We start from the raw sequence: 17,457 nt of genomic DNA, 5'->3' as shown, positions 1-17,457 counted from the left end.
GGCTCCTTAGCCTGGAAGATGGCACCTCTATTGTCACAATAGATGGTGATCGGATCATTCGAACTCGGAACTATCGTAAGTCCTTGTAAGAATTGACGCATCCATATCGCTTCCTTAGCTGCCTCCGAAGCGGCATAGTACTCGGATTCAGTAGTAGAATCTACTACAACACTCTGTTTGGAACTCTTCCAGCTGACTGCAGCACCATTAAGAGTGAAGACGAACCCGGACTGAGATTTAGAATCATCTCGATTCCGTTTGGAAGCTAGCATCTGCGTAACCGATTGCGCATAGCTTAGTATCTCCTCCATAAGTCAATACCCAATCCTTAGTCCTCCGTAGGTACTTGAGGATGTTTTTCACAGCTATCCAGTGTGTTTCACCTGAATTGCCTTGGTACCGACTCGTCATACTCAATGCATATGCCACGTCTGGACGTGTGCATATCATGGCATACATGATCGATCCTATTGCCGATGCATAAGGAATACGACTCATGCGTTCAACCCCTTCAGGCGTCGTGGGTGACTGAGACTTGCTCAACTGCATCCCAGACGTCATTGGAAGGTTCCTCTTCTTGGAGTTGGTCATGCTGAACCTCTCAAGAATCTTATCCAAATAAGACTCTTGACTAAGTGATAACGTCCTTCGTGATCTCTCTCGGTAGATACGGATTCCCAAAATGCATTGTGCCTCACCCAGATCTTTCATCTGGAAATGGTTCTTCAACCATCCTTTAACCGAAGATAGAAGAGGCATGTCATTCCCAATCAAGAGTATGTCATCGACATACAATATTAAGAATACAATCTTGCTCCCACTCGACTTGATATATAAGCATGGTTCCTCGACCGATCGAGAGAAACCATACTCTTTTATCACTTGGTCGAAACGATGATTCCAACTCCGAGAAGCTTGCTTAAGTCCATAAATGGAACGCTTAAGCTTGCATACTTTCTTAGGATGTTCAGGATCTATGAAACCTTCGGGTTGCACCATGTAAAACTCTTCCTCCAAATAACCGTTTAAGAAGGCGGTTTTCACATCCATTTGCCAAATTTCATTATCATGAATTGCGACAATCGCTAAGATTATCCGAATGGAACGTAACATGACTACAGGTGCAAAAATTTCATCATAATGCAATCCGTGCACTTGAGTGAAACCTTTTGCCACAAGTCGTGCTTTATAGGTATCTGGTTGCGCGTCTACAGAATGCTTTATTTTGTAAAGCCATTTACACCGTAGAGGTTTTACCTTATTAGGTAAATCAACTAGATCCCATACGTTATTCTCATATATGGAGTCCATCTCGGATTGCATGGCTTCGAGCCATAGCTTTGAGTCAGAACAGGCCATAGCACCTTTATAGGTAGCGGGTTCATTACTTTCTAGAAGTAAAACGTCATTCTCCTCGAACATACCAATGTATCTGTCCGGAGGATTAGAGACTCTACCCGACCTCCTGGGTTCCTCAGGAATATTAACCGTATCATCAGTTGGAGGAACATCTTCCTCCATCCGTTCCTCGGTTGTTGGTTCTGGAATCTCCGACAGCTCGAATGTTCTATTACTCGTCTTGTTCTCGAGAAATTATTTCTCAAAGAACGTCGCACTAGCCGCAACAAAAACTCGATGTTCGGTAGGCGAATAGAAGTAATGACCAAATGTTCCTTTTGGATAACCTATAAAGTATGTCTTGACCGATCGCGGGCCGAGCTTATCCTCGTGTCTCCACTTGACATAAGCCTCGCAGCCCCAAACCCGAATAAAGGACAAGTTAGGGACTGTTCCCTTCCACATTTCATATGGAGTCTTGTCGACAACTTTAATCGGACTTCGGTTAAGTATAAGAGCAGCTGACAAAAGAGCAAAACCCCATAATGAATCAGGCACTATCGTGTGACTCATCATGGATCGAACCATATCAAGTAAGGTTCGATTTCTCCATTCGGATACACCATTTAATTGAGGTGTTCCAGGTGGAGTTAACTGCAAAACGATTCCACAGTCTTTAAGGTGTTGATCAAACTCATTTGAAATATATTCTCCACCCCGATATGAACGGAGTGCTTTAACCTTTCTACCCAGTTGGTTCTGTACCCTGTTCTGGTATTCCTTGAATTTCTCAAAGGACTCACTTTTATGCTTCATTAAGTAGACATATCCGTATCTACTTAAATCGTCCGTGAAAGTGATAAAATATCTATAGCCATCTCTAGAGGTAATTGACATAGGTCCACATACGTCAGTATGTATGAGTCCTAATAGGTCACTAGCGTGCATTCCAACACCTTTGAAGGAAATTCGAGTCATCTTGCCAATGAGAGATGATTCACACGTGCCATATGTAGAAAAATCGAATGCGAGAATAGTCCCATTATCGACGAGTTTCTTCACGCGTTTCTCATTTATGTGTCCCATTCGACAATGCCATAGATAGGTTTGATCTTTGTCACCAACCTTTATTTTCTTATTATTCATGTGTAATACTTCCGTGGTTTGGTCTAAAATATAAATTCCATTCATGGAAACTGCTTTGCTATAAATCATTTCATTGAAAGAGAAAATACAGCTATTATCCTTTATTGAAAATGCAAAACCGTCTTTAGCAAGTACGGAAACTGAAATAATGTTCTTAGACAAAGTGGGTACATAGTAACAGTTATATAAAAATAACGCAAAACCACTAGGGAGTTGGATTACGTATGTTCCCTTCGAGACATCAGCAACTCGTGCTCCATTCCCGACTCGCAGGTCCACATCACCTTTTTCGAGAGGTATGATGTTCTTTAGGCCCTGCAAATGATTACACAGATGAGAATCACAACCAGTATCTAGTACCCAAGTTCTGAAACTTGCATGGTTAATCTCAATCATATGAATATAAGAAGACATACCAACAGGAACGACGCGGCCTGCTTTGATGTCCTCACGGTACACGGGACAGTTCCTCCTCCAATGTCCAGTCTTGTGACAATGGTGGCACTCAATGTCACTGCCCTTGCTCTTTGCCTTGCCCTGTGAGCCACTAGTCTCACCAGGCCCACTCTTACCATTTCCTGGCTTCTTAAACTTTGGCTTACCTACAGCTAGGTCGCCATGAGCCTTGCCCTTACCTTTATCCTTGTCGTAAATTGTGAGAACATCCTGCTTCATGCTCCCACTCAATTTCATATCCTTCTCGGTCAGTACGAGAAGGGAGTGTAGCTCATGAGGACTCCTTTTCAAGTCATTCATGTAGTAGTTCGCCCTAAAAAGGGCAAAACCATCATGAAGAGAATGAAGCATTCGGTCAATGACAATGCTCTCACTGATTTTACAATCAAGTGCCTCCAGCTTCTCGACATTCTCAATCATGTGAAGAATGTGTGGGCTAACCGGTTGGCCCTTCTGGAGTTTCGCATCAAAGAAGCGACAGGTATGCTCATAAGTAACGATTCTCGGTGCTTTTGAGAACTCGTTAGTAAGCGTGGTGAAAATCTTGTTTGCACCTTGAGCAATGAAGCGTCTCTGCAAATTGGTTTCCATTGCAAAGATGAGTACGTTCTTTATCGCACCCGCTTCCATAACGAAGTCACTATAAGCAATTGACTCGTTGACTCCTGCATTGGGGCCTGGGTTGCCCGGTATTGGCTCAGTTAAGTACTTGAGCTTACCGTCAGCAATGGCAGCATTCCGTAGTGCCGCCTCCCAGTCCGCAAAGTTGGACCCATCATTCTTCAGTCGCGTGGAATGATTCATGTGGTCCATGAAAGCTTTCAGCCAGGACTCGCGTCCAAGTGTGGCACTAGGCATTGGGATTGCGTTATTTCCAGCCATTTAGTTGTAACAGTATTATCAAAATATACGTGTTCTACACTGCGAGAAGAAGAATAAAAATAATAAGCATGTGCATTGTTTATAATTTTAAGTCTAATGAACTACTGTCATAATGCGAAGACTCAAAACATTTATACAATTGACCTCCCTCAAGAATTATATAAATGATCCCAAGACTCAATTATCTGCAAATTGATAAGCTAACCTTTTAGCTAATTCTACCTTTAGAATTCTTGGTCGATAAATTTCTGTAAATTCTATCTTTAGTCCATCATAATCACGAGAAACTCTTCGGACTATGATGTTGAGGTAAACTAAGTCAACACAACTACTTACCCAACGTAGAAGGGGTCATATTATGCCTACCGATGAAGAAGGGATTCATAGTTGTTTGCCCTTATAAAGACTAGTCTCAATTTCCGTTTTAGAGGAAGATCCCATCAACTTTATTTTAATTCATTTTAAGTGAACTAATATCTAGCATGCGAGAATGAATAAACTAAGGTGATGCCTTAATGAGTATATGACATCTGTATGTCCATGAAAACTAACAAACATTCTATATGAGTCAATTTTCATGCATTTTAGTAGTAGGTGGTTCGGTTTTAGGCGGAAAATGATGCATTAACTAGCATGTGAATGAAAAGCAATAAGAATAAAAACGTAAAAACAATAAAAAGTCCTAGTGTGGCCTATCCTATCAAAACGAACATAAATACAAGTTTGGAATCCATCCTTGGACCCGAGAAGCTTATCTTGATGTTCCATCTTGATCCATGTAGCGGGAGTGAGCTCCAATCTCCATCTTTAGTCTTCTTTGAAAATTACAATAAATAAATTTACATAATAAACCTATTTATTACATTCTAATTTCAAAACCCAAAACTAAAGGAAAAATAAAGGAGATTCGAGATCACATAATTACATAAAAATTATGTTTCCTTCATTACGAAAACATAATTAACTAAGGCCACACTAATTATTACAAATTACAACTGATTGCAAAAATACGTAAATTAAATTCATTCAATCGATTCATTCAACTAAAATGCATCAACTAAAAATAAATTAAACATACATGACACAATTCCTTAATTATGTTGATTAATTTTATCCAAACCACCTATTTAAATCAAATTAGGTGACAATTCCTCAATTAATCACATTAAATTTAATCTTAATTCAAATTAAACTTGTAATATGAATTTAATCCATCAAATTTTAAACTGCTTTAAAATAATATGGTATCTTTAAATTGTGAACCGTTTCACAATAACTAATTGGCCAAAACAAAAAAAAAAAATCCTTTATTACTTTTAATGTCTCGGCAAAAAAAAAAAAAAAAAAAAAAAAATTATTTGCCCAGACGTGAACAGTAACCGAGACGTGAATAGTAACAGAAAAAAAAATTCTTACTTTTCTCGGATGCTTTTCAAATCGGCATAAACAAAAACAACCGCAAAAAAACTTTAGTCGGTTTTTCATGAAAAAACCGAAAGAAAAAAAACAGAAAATATATATTTTTTTAATAATACTGTTCATCCGCGAACAGTAACAGAAACAGAAGGAAAAAAAATTCCACGGCTAAAAAAAAAAATTAAAACAGCCACTAAATTTTTATCAATTCGGCAAAACCAATTTCCATTTACATCTCGATTTAATAAATCGAAACATCTACAAATTATCATATTATTATCTTAACTGATTAAAACCAACAATATGAAAATCAAATGGAAATAAAACAACAACAAAAAAACGCAACAATCGGCTGAAAAAAAAAATTTTCACGGCTAAAAAAAAAATTCCAGCCGATTATATATATATTTTTTTTCGCAAACCCTAATTATTGTTTACAAACAATTTTATGAAAATCATCAAAATTAAAATTCGTGGCCTTGTCTCTGATACCACTTGTAGGATTTATCTGTATGCATCCCTTTAAATTTAAGGATTATAACGAATTATAAAGTGATGATTACGAGTCATAAAACTAAATTGCATAAACAATACATAAAGGATTAAGAAATAACCTTCGGTCCTAGCTTTTATGGCCTATGAACAATATCGCAATGATATTCTCCTATCAGTTGCACCCAAGACGATATGAGAAATGCCCTTTGATTTTGCTAGAATCGATCCCCCAAACTTTCTGTAAAATTAGGGTTTTGTGTTTATTGTTGAGATGAGAGGTGAGAAATGGGAAAAAGAATTATTAGGTCAGAAAATTCTCCCTTCTCCTCTTCTTATAACCGAAAAAGAGAAGTCCATAGGGAGATTTCTCATCTCCTAATTTCGGCCCATATACCGAAATAATAAGGAGTTTTAATTCCTTATTTCCAGTTTCCAAAAATGTATAAAATGTATAAATTGTCATCTAGTGAGGATCGAACCCATGATCTCTTGGTTTGAGTACCCTTACTATTACCACTATGACACATTCATCTTGTTGATATTAAATATAACCGATTACATTTAATTACGAATTAACATATTAATTCGCCCAAGCTAACATTACATACATTTAATTAAATATAACTTATTATATTCAATTTACGAATTGACAGTTGATTCGTCTCAACTAATATTATTTAATCTTCATTAAATAATTGTCTCATCAACACATTGACTAACTGTTTAGTCATATAAGGCATCAATGTGATTATATTTCTATAACCACATCTCTCAAACACATCCTATAGGTGTGACCTTTAGGGACCAGTTGATCACCGCCATCTGTATGATAATAACGTCAAACTTTCCAGCAAGCCAACCGTTATTAGGTAATCGTTAATCAACTGATTAAAATACGAAGTATACCCTTGTGAACCTGTAAGAGATTTACAAATTTTATCACACTAATTTGTGGAGGACACAAGCTCCAACATCTTCCGCTTATGTCAAGTGGTCAAGAGCTCAAACCTTGGAAGAAAGGTCAAAGTTCCGCAAAGATGAAGTCGTCGACTTGAAGTATAGGGAGGTTGACAAGGCAAACCGCGCTTTCTTTGACGACTTTGCCAATGATGTTAGCCCGGATGTGGTGAGGCCACCGAAGAGGAGGAGCTTGGGTCCCAAAGAGATGGTGAGCCGGGTATGGGCTCGGCTTGGGCCGAGCATGGAGTCTTGTAAGAGACCGGATGCCGTTGCCGTTGTGGATCCGTTCCGAAGAGGAAGCCCATGCTAGGCAGACTAGCAAGATGAACAAGGGTAAGATGTACTCTGAAAGCAAAGGCAAGGGTAGAATGAAAGAGTGAAGACCTCCATTACCCGTTTATTATTATGTTGTATTAGCATTTGTGTGTTCTTTATTATGTTGTATTAGCTATGTATTGTGTGTTTGTATGTTAGTATTACTATGTGAGATGTCTTAGCTGGCACTCTAGCTTGGCGAGTTGTGGACTTGCTTAGCTTTATTTGTTGTCAAGTTTGTAATCCTTCTCATTATTAATTAAATAAGAGGATTTCTCGTTCTAAGAAAATGTTGTGAACATTCGTTGTTTCTCCATCCATCTTGGAGAGGTAATTCGGTTTGAATTATCCTAAACATTGAACATGGGAAGGGGATTGTCGTTGGAAGGGAGAAAGGCTTTTTTTGTTATTTTTTTCGTTTTTTTGCGGAAAAGGGGTGTTTTTGTTTTAAGTTGATATGGGTTATTGTTTTTGGTGCGGTTAAAAACTTTGTCGTCTAAGAGAACCAACCATAACAGTATTTATAACTAAACAAACTACTCTTAGTAGAGTGGTAAGTAAAGGTCGGATCCCAAAGGACGGGTATTGAATTAAGTTATCGGTTGTAGAAAGCTATGTCTTAGGGTGTCACAAATTGGGTTGAGATTGAGGTATCAAGCTACACTACTTTAACAATGAAATGTAAAGAAATGAAAGCAAAACAAACAAGTAAAGCGGGGGTTTGTAAACAATGGATTAAGGCACTAGGGTGTCATGGGTTCATAAGGGATTCATGGTGGTGATCATACAAACATGTTTTCATAGTTGCAAGAAATTATTGTTGTAGAGGAACCAAGTTAGTTTATATCTTACGATTCATAGGAAGATTTGGGTCCCGGAGCCTAGTCGGTCTAGACTGTACAACACCTACAAGTCGACTTACTTTCTTCCTATTCACTTCTATGCATGGTCTAACAAGACTGGAGTTAGTTTATATCTTACAAGTCTTGTTGAATAGATAAGAGATGTGCAAAATGCAAGGTTTCATAGTCTAGCATTTTATCAAGCATAACATGTGCATAGTTTAACACTGCAAAAACAAGCAATCTTATGATAATATATTAGATTAAGTATGAATCTACCCCCATGTTATAGTTCCCCTAATCCCCCATTAACCCTAGTTAGGAGACTACTCACTCATGACTATGGTAAACATGCTAATGAAGGTGTCAATCGTATTATCAAAGTTAAACATGGTAAATGAGTAAAGTAATAATTAAGCAAGGATAAAAAGGATTATACCAACTTGAGGATGATCCAAATAATGAGCAAAGAATAATAGAAGAACACTTGACGAATGATGAAGACTTGTCAAGTCTTCAATAAACCCAAATAATCTTCAATTACCCAACTAAAACTAAGAACACTTGAAGGATTAAAGAGGAATTAAGATTTGATTAATATTGGATTAAGAGATTATAACTTGATTAATAATATATAAACTTGATTAATACTAAATTCTAACTTGGTGATTAATCCCCTAACACAATGGGGTATTTATACTAAGTACAAGTATTAGGGTAACTAAGGGCTTAAATGACGATGAAGTCCCTAAGAAGATGATTAGTTCTTTGCAAGTCCTAGAGAGAGCCGTCCGGATTGTTATATGGTGAGACGCCCGGATCAAGTCTTGAGACGCCCGACCTGGACTCGGGACGCCCGGATTGACGGTTGAGACGCCCGGATCAAGGCTTGAGATGCCCGGATCTTCGATCAACTCTTCTTCTTTTTCTTTGACTGCCTAAGGATCCGTGGGGATCGTTGGCAGGTCGTGGGGGTCTTCATCATTGCCCATTTTACTTCATTTATTCACATAGGTCTTTAGTAATGGTCTTCTCTTTGATGCTTCATCATTAGACGCACTCTATTTAGCTTTACTTTGCTCCATAAATGCAAGGCTAGCAATCTTCTCCTACCAAGGATACAAAAGCTCAAAGAATATGCAAAGTAGGTAACTAAAGATAAAAAACGACCCTAATAAGCACTAGAAAGCATAGGAGCGAGGCTAGTTCGGGGACTAAATGTGCACAATTATGAGTCACATCAAATATCCCCAAACCAAACCTTTGCTCGTCCCGAGTAAAGAGGTGACTAAAACTATGACGCTTATTAATAACTAGCCGATTTGAGACAATTAGCGGGTCTCACTCCGCCCTTTCAACTCACAACAAGACACCTATGAGGTAAGATGCCTTCTTGCAAGACAAGGTGGGGCTTGCAAAAAATGGCGATACATCCAAGCATTAAAGCACACAAAATCAAGTAATGGATGCATCTACAAAATAATAGCCACTTTCCTCATCTAAGTGGCGGAAATCATCTAGAGGGGAAGCAACCTAAGGGTACACATTCCACTGTAGATATTATAACTCTAAGCTACTAAAGGATACCAACAAATCACCTCCAAGTTGTGTCGAACTAGGGTACTTTCGTCCTCAATCGCTAAATACTTTTGTCAAGAGTAAGTTCCTTATGGTGTTAGAAACACTGTAGGATCGCGGAATTCCCCCTCTTGCCTAGACAAGAAGAAGGGTCGTCCCCTTTCCACCATGCAACAAAGGAGAGGATCATGAAAGGATAAAAGGGATCAATGCTTTGAGTTTCATATTGGTAGTTTGCTTTTGTTTTGGTTCCCCCCAAATTTCTTGTGGCATTTGACTTTTGAGAACATTTCTTTGCCACTTTTGATGTTTGGTAATTTTGGTACTTGACAATTTCTTTTGCATTCTTTTTGAACATTTTCAAAGTAATCCCATTTTGTAGCAAGGGTACTTTTATTGAAGCATAGGAGTCTATTTTTGCTCCTTTTTTCATTGATGCAATTTTTGCAAACTTTTTGATTTTCACTTTGGTATTCGAACTCAAATTGGAGATTTTTGTGCCCATTCCCTTTTTTTTGACAAAACATGATGATAGAAATGAAAGGACGGTTGCATGGAATAAAGGGTCACCTTGGAATAAATGGTGGCCAAGGAGTCATCACACCACAAGGTACTCTTGACTAGGCCTTAGTCCATGGGTCAAAAGATACTAGTGTAACACCCCCATTTATTCATGAGCCTTTAGCTAGACATTCCCAAATAAATAGGACGGTTACCATCTCGGTTTCCCGAGGCAGTGAATAACAAAGTCCAACTCACCAAAGTACTTTAAATTAAAACTTAGCGATTACATGTTTATTACAACTTAACCAACTAAAACTTAATATAAAAATAATTACAACACGCAGCGGAAATAAATAAAGTGATTAAATATTCTATGTGGTCTAGACTTCTAGGTAGACTGGCTAAATCCTCACGCATTCCCATAAGCTCCCAAGTCAGCGAATCTTTAGTACCTGTCAAATCTGCTCCCCATTATGGTTCATCACAGGTGTTCACGAATATACAGTCAACAACGAGGTTGAGTAGGAATAACTAACAACAGTAGATGACAATGACAATATGAATATGCAAGATATGACTTAATAGATCCATTTAGCCGAGTTCACCACTCGCAACACTATTCATCCCGCCAATCCCTGGCCGGGGCAGCCTCAACCCGAAGGTGAGAAAACACACTACATTACTATAAAGTAATGTCTGCCTCAACACACAGTTGATAAATATCCACCGGATGGTGCGAGAACCACTGGGGCGCCTCGAGAATTCACGATTATAATAGTCCGCCAGAATAAATCTGATAACCACTATACATTACTATAAGTAATGTCTGCCAGAATAAATCTGATAACTAATGCAAATGCCATTCTTATATGAATGCAACGAACAATACTACTAATCAGCCGGATATAATCCACAATACTCAACCACAACGATATAACAAGTATACTTCCAGCCACAATACTCATGTGAATTATAATAATAACAGCCAGTTGAGTAGTTATCCTACCTGGCACGCAATATCCAATTAAGCAGCTCAAGCGATCCAATAATAAAGCACACGAACCCATTTATAAATTCTTCACAATCCCTTACCTAACATATTATTAATTCATTCAATTATTAACTATTACATTCTATTATTATTTGTTATTCAAGTTAATTTTTTTATTATCATTATTAAAGGATTACGATTATTAAAACTCGATTCAATTACAAACCCGAGTCGCCCAAAGCAAAACCCGTCTTAAAATTTAAATAAAAATCATTCACCCAAACCAATCACACGCGAAACACATGAAAGTAAGCCACAAACACCAACACCAAACTTACGGTGAAACCGTGTCCAACACCCATCCCTTAACCACCTTTTCCTGCCGCCACCAACCACCTATGATACCCTCACCACCTGCCATCTCAAGCCCGCACTACAGCGCATATCAACGAACACTAACCACCAGCCTAGCCATCACCAGAACCCCACAACCTCACGCCCTAGCTACCACAACCATGAGCACCAAATACCGAAAACCCGACACCCACAACAACACATTACACGACACACCCCACCAAACACAACCACGACACCACCACACGCCACCATTAACCGCCTGTACTCATCCTAACACCACCCTAGACATCGACAACTTCACCTAAACCCTAGCCACCACCATATATGACCACAACCACAACCACGATAACAACAACTATAAACACGACACACACAACCCGTGCACCTCCATTTGAACCCAATTTCCGACCACCAACCACCACCTATTCCATCAGCCATGGCCATCATCCTGATCCCCTCACTACCCAAAACACTAAACACCCATAGTCCCCCAAGTAGGCCACGACAACAAGGTTATTAATCCGTCTTAAGACGGCCTCATCACAACACCAACAATGCCCCTGTTTTCCCCTGTTTTATGCGAATCCCGTCAAACACCGTGCAAACCACCACCCATGACTGCCCACGACCACCCAAGGTGGTCGAACCACCACTTAGGGACTACCCAACCCAGGTTCAGGTCTTAAAACAGGCGAGACAACGATCTGAATTGGGTAAGACTCATGGTTGTAACACCATCAAACCACTACGAAAACACCAGCATACCACCCCCTTTACGTCAGTCAACGGTGGTCCAACATGATTCCGATCACCCCCTGGTATCCCACGGTCACGGCTAACCTTACGAGGGTCTACAACGTGAGTTATTTTAATTACAAAATCAATACATTATAATATAAGACGATCTTACCTTGAGGCGATAATATAAGCCGAGTTCTTACCTTTTCTCCCTTGTAAATATCTCTCTCTCTCTCTCTCTCTCTCTCTCTCTCTCTCTCTCTCTCTCTCTCTCTCTCTCTCTCTCTCTCTCTCTCTATTGTGAGATTATGAATTTTTATGAGTGAATAAGGTCTCTAATTAGGTCATAACATCTATTTATAGTGATAAGATGGGTCATATAGAGCGGTATTAGGAAACTATGTAATATACTATTATTATCATTACTATTATAAATTATATTATTATTATTATTATTATATATAATATTAGGCTTACCATAAATAGGATTACCACATACTACCTTCACCAATTTTATTATTCCCGTAACACTGTTATTTTTAGGATTATTATTTTTATAATTATTATTGCCATTACTCATTATTCATGAAATACAATTACTATTATTATTCCGAGCACACGGCCCAAGGTATCATGGTCCATCACCACTTCCCGACTCCCATATTATTTTATTATTAATTATCGTCTTATCAGCAATTATTAATACAAATGCCTTTTAATTAATTATTTGAATTACATAATTTATTATTATAAATACTTATCAAATTACGGGGTATTACAATCTTCCCCCCTTAAAATGAACTTCGTCCCGAAGTTCACACATAGCTACTATAATAATATCTATAACATCCACACAACTGAACACCATCCAACTTATGACAACACAATAATCATTTACGATTATCAATCACGCCAATCTTATCACAAGATATCACAATAATAACTCAAAACATTTGCAGTATCACATTCCTTCACCCTAAAAATAAACTTCGTCCTTGAAGTTCGAGATTCTAAACAACATGATTAAACAAACCATTTGTTGTAACATCACAAAACATATAATACACATTGTAACACAAGACAACTATTATTTCCAACATAATATTGATTGATGATATAATAAAAGTTACTAAACGGAAATTAAATAACTACAACCTTTGAATTAATTTAGATTTATTACTTGCGCATTTATTTCCTACTAATGACATCTAACTTAAACATGGATGCAATATATATAGGCTTAGGGCAACACATTCCGCATATCACTAGACATGTTATTCTACTTCACAAAATCTACAGAGAAATAGAAGAAACAAGAATGGAGGCCTGTTCAGAAACCAGTGGATCTCTCTAGAGTTAAGCGTATAATTATGTTTACTCCTGAGGTGTTTCCTCCTTTGGTTAGGACCAGTGCTGCCACTCCTGCTATACATACCATGAAGCTCAATAGGCAAGGGGGCATAACTGGGATAAGGGCATCAGGGAAAGCAGCTCCACAGTCATTCTTAGATGCTCTGAATGGTACTACTCCTAGGGGGAGTAGTGCAGAGTGGTAAAGATCCCCCATTCATTCATTCTAATGCATAATCTGGGGTTTTGGAATGTAAGGGGCTTAAATGATACAAATAAAAAAAGTTAGTGAAATGGTTTATGTAAAATAATGGAGTAGGTCTGTTTGATTTATTAGAAATAAAAATAAAATCAAGGAATTTGCTGAATAAAAATACCTCTTTGTGTGAAGGATGGAGTATCACTACTAACAGTAGTTGGCATAAAGGAGGAAGAATTTGGGTGTTGTGGAAACCTGAACTCTTCACAATCAATGTATTAGCTTATAGTGCTCAGTACATTCATATGAGAGTGGAATCCAGAACTGATACTAAAAACTTTCTGCTCACTATGATATATGCTCATAATGATTTGTATGAGAGGATTGAGTTATGGAATTTTCTGAAGAATATAGCTGTATCTTGCAATGAGCCCTGGCTTTGGGCAGGGGATTTCAATACTGTTCCAGTGGAGAGGTTAGGAGGAAACACTTCTGATGCTGAAATGGAGCATTTCCAAGAGTGTGTCTCTCTGTGCTGTGTAGAGGACTTGCAAGCTACTGGTGCTTTGTTTACCTGGTCCAATAAACAACAACCAGTGGATAGAGTATACAGTAGGCTTGATAGGGTAATGGGTAACCATGAATGGATACTGGAGTTTGGAGATTACTTAGCTCATTTCCATCCTGAAGGGATCTTTGATCATTGCCCTTGTACAATCATCAACAAGAAAGCTAATATGAGTGGTAAGAGAAGCTTTAAGAATTTCAATATGTGGGGCAAATCAGACTTATTTAAAGACTATGTGAATGAGGTACGGACAAAGAAGTATAAGGGGACGAAAATGTTCAAACTGGTTAAAAAAATGAAGGTTATGAAGCCTGTCCTTAAGCAACTCAATAAAGATTGTTTTTCAGACATTGAGAATAGTACCTCAATAACAGCTGCACCGCTTGAACAAATTCAGAAGGACTTGGTGGACAATCCTAGTGACTTAGATCTGATGCAGTAGGAAATGCTGGTGGCTACTGAATTGAGGGAACTGATGATAGCGGGTGGCTACTGAATTGAGGGAACTGATGATAGCAAGAGATAGTTTTCTCATTCAGAAAGCTAAAGTCCAATGGTCTTTAGAGAGAGACCTGAATACTGCTTACTTTCATAATTCCATTAAGAGGAGAGTTCTGCAGAATAAGGTTCTGAGTATTGAGGATAAGGATGGAAAGATCTGTACAGAAGGAACTCAAATTCAGGATGCATTCTTGGACTACTATAAAGAATTGTTGGGATCTCAAAAGAGCACTGTTCCTGTGAATGTTAGAGTGGTTAGAAAGGGGAATTGTTGTACCTTAGCTCATTGGGAAGTTTTAAATATGGCTGTTACTGCTGAGGAGGTCAAGAAACATCTGTTCAGTATCCCCAAAGATAAATCTCCTGGGCTTGAGGGCTACACTAGTCAATTTTACAGGGATGTATGGGAAATTGTGGGGAGTGAGGTGTGTGATGCTGTGTTGGATTTTTTTGACAGTAGTAAGCTTTTAACTAAAATTAATGCCACTATGATAACTCTCATTCCAAAAGTAGATAGACCATCTAGTGTGAAACACTTTAGGCCTATTGCTTGCTGTAATGTCATCTATAAAACTATATCTAAGATTATGTGCTTAAGACTGGCTGAAATACTTCCTGATATTATAAGTAGGAATTAGGGGGGCCTTTATTCAAGGGAGGAGTATCCTTAAAAATATCCTTATTTCTCAAGACCTGGTGAGAATGTATAACAGAGGAGCAGTATCCCCAAGATACATGTTTAAAATGGATTTGTAAAAAGCCCGTGACTCTATTGAATGGAGCTTTATTGACCAGATGTTGGGAGCCTTAAATTTTCCAGAGAAATTCAGGAATATGGTAATGACTTGTGTGATGACTCCTACCTTTTCTCTTAATTTGAATGGCTTAAGCTTTGGCTATTTCCCTGTGAAAATGGGTTTAAGGCAAGGGGACCCTATTTCTCCCTTGATTTTTACAATTTGCATGGAATATTTGTCAAGGGTTTTGATGTATGCAACCCACAAGTGGCACTTCATGTAAGATCATAGATCCTAATTAGACTCTCTAATTAAAAACAAATTATCTCATAAAATGTCATTTTAGTGATCTATGTAACATGCATGCTAATATATTTTTTTGGTAAAATGTGAGCTTATATTTAATAAAGGATAATAATGTTTACAATGAGCCCTCTTACAATACTAGGAAACAAATGAACAATAAAAAATCATGAGCTAATATTAATCATTCGTACCCAATCTCTATCTCTAAGCTGAACATCACTTCCAAGCTTTTGTAATATTCTGACTCTCATCTGTTGTATGATGCCAGCAACAATCTTCTCTGGAATGCTGAGTTTAACCTCCAGTCGACAGACATTCCTCTCCTGCCAAATTGCATACCAACAAGCCAATTTGACCATTCTGCAAACTTTCCTCTGAAGCTTTGAGTAACCAGAATAATTACCATCAATCTGTAAACAAAGCCACCTCTCAATACCAGCAATAATTTTAGAACTGTACGCACATTCAGTAAACAGATGTGCAACAGATTCTTCATGAGCTTCATAGAAAACACAGGTATCAGTCATACACAGGCCAATGCTAAACAGTTTCAACCTGTTAGAAATCTATATCTCATTACTTAACATATTCATATATGTTTCAAATTAATTTAGTCATAAAATTAAATTAGATCTTATGCATGCAAACATAAGTAAATATTAAGGAGAAATCACCATTCTTACATTGATATTTTGGATTATTGGGCACAAGTAAGATCTCCTTCTTACTTGTTCTTGAGCACTCCTTAAATGGAAGAACAAAGGATTCAAGTATAGAATCCCTCCCAAGGAATAATACCCAAGGCAACCACTTAATAAAATTAATATTATTAATACTAGAACAATATTAATTTGAATAAAATTGACCCAAAAATCTTGTTTTGGTCTCTTAATTTTCGGTTAAGAGAAAGGGAGAAGGAGGAAGAATTTTTATCTCTCAAAAAATCTATTTTAGATGGTGAAAATGAATGAATAATGCACTAACATTTGATGTAGTGTATAAGGTAAAAATTAAACGAAAAACCCATGGTTTTCTCTTGGACAAAACCGGGTAGAGGGAGGGGTTTTGAGGGTTAATGCATGAGCAAGGTGTTCTTCACAAGAGGCACTAGGTTTGCATGGCTAGGTTTAGGAAGAATGATTATGTTTTCCACTTAATTAATCAACATAATATTTATCCTAAATCACCCCACTATTTCGGTCCAAATGAGATAAAATGGATTCCATTTTATCTTTGTCAATTTGTCACATGTTACATGTCATGTAAAATTGTTATGTATTTTTAACATATTAAAAATCAACGCATTAATAAAAATACGTCATATACAAAATCGACTTAGTAATTCATAATTACTTGTATCAAAATAATTTACCGATTATAAATCACAACATCTTGTATTTATAATAATTTATTCATTCAGTTCAATTGCTTTCGTAAACAATAATTTCATCTAAGCAATAAAACAATTCGATTACTTAGACCGTATCTTATTTAATCAAATTACAATGAGACACATAAATATTACTTCCAAAATCGTCCGTCAATTTTAAGTAATTTAATTAACCCGTATCGTCATACGATCAATTAAATAATCAATTAAGAGTGTTACCCTTTAGGTATGACCTAAGGGGATCAACTGATCACCACCGTCGCACGACAGTAATGTCAAACTCTAGTCAGCCAATCATTACCGATATGTGTGGACCGGTTTGTGATAAAATATTACTTCCCAAATGTATTCTTTAAAATGAGACTTAAACATGTGATCATCATGATCG

The 17,457-nt window shown here is 37.5% G+C and overlaps 1 protein-coding gene across 1 annotated transcript; it reads left to right on the top strand.

The window, feature by feature from the left end:
• Positions 1-13,388: 13,388 nt before the first annotated feature.
• LOC141607512 (uncharacterized) lies at positions 13,389-14,577 on the top strand. The gene is made up of 2 exons (XM_074426869.1): positions 13,389-13,539; positions 13,760-14,577. The coding sequence occupies exons 1-2, from the start codon at positions 13,389-13,391 to the stop codon at positions 14,575-14,577; spliced, it is 969 nt and encodes a 322-aa protein (XP_074282970.1).
• Positions 14,578-17,457: the final 2,880 nt, after the last annotated feature.

This window comes from Silene latifolia, chromosome 10 (assembly GCF_048544455.1).
Source record: "Silene latifolia isolate original U9 population chromosome 10, ASM4854445v1, whole genome shotgun sequence".
NCBI classification, from domain to species: Eukaryota; Viridiplantae; Streptophyta; class Magnoliopsida; order Caryophyllales; family Caryophyllaceae; genus Silene; species Silene latifolia.
This window is presented reverse-complemented; position numbering and strand designations above follow the sequence as displayed.

Coding starts and splice junctions, on each gene's coding strand:
- LOC141607512 (XM_074426869.1), top strand. CDS start 13,389: ATGTTTACTCCTGAGGTGTTTCCTCCTTTGGTTAGGACCAGTGCTGCC. Junction 13,540..13,759: donor ATTCTTAGATGCTCTGAATG/GTACTACTCCTA, acceptor CTTTGTGTGAAG/GATGGAGTATCACTACTAAC.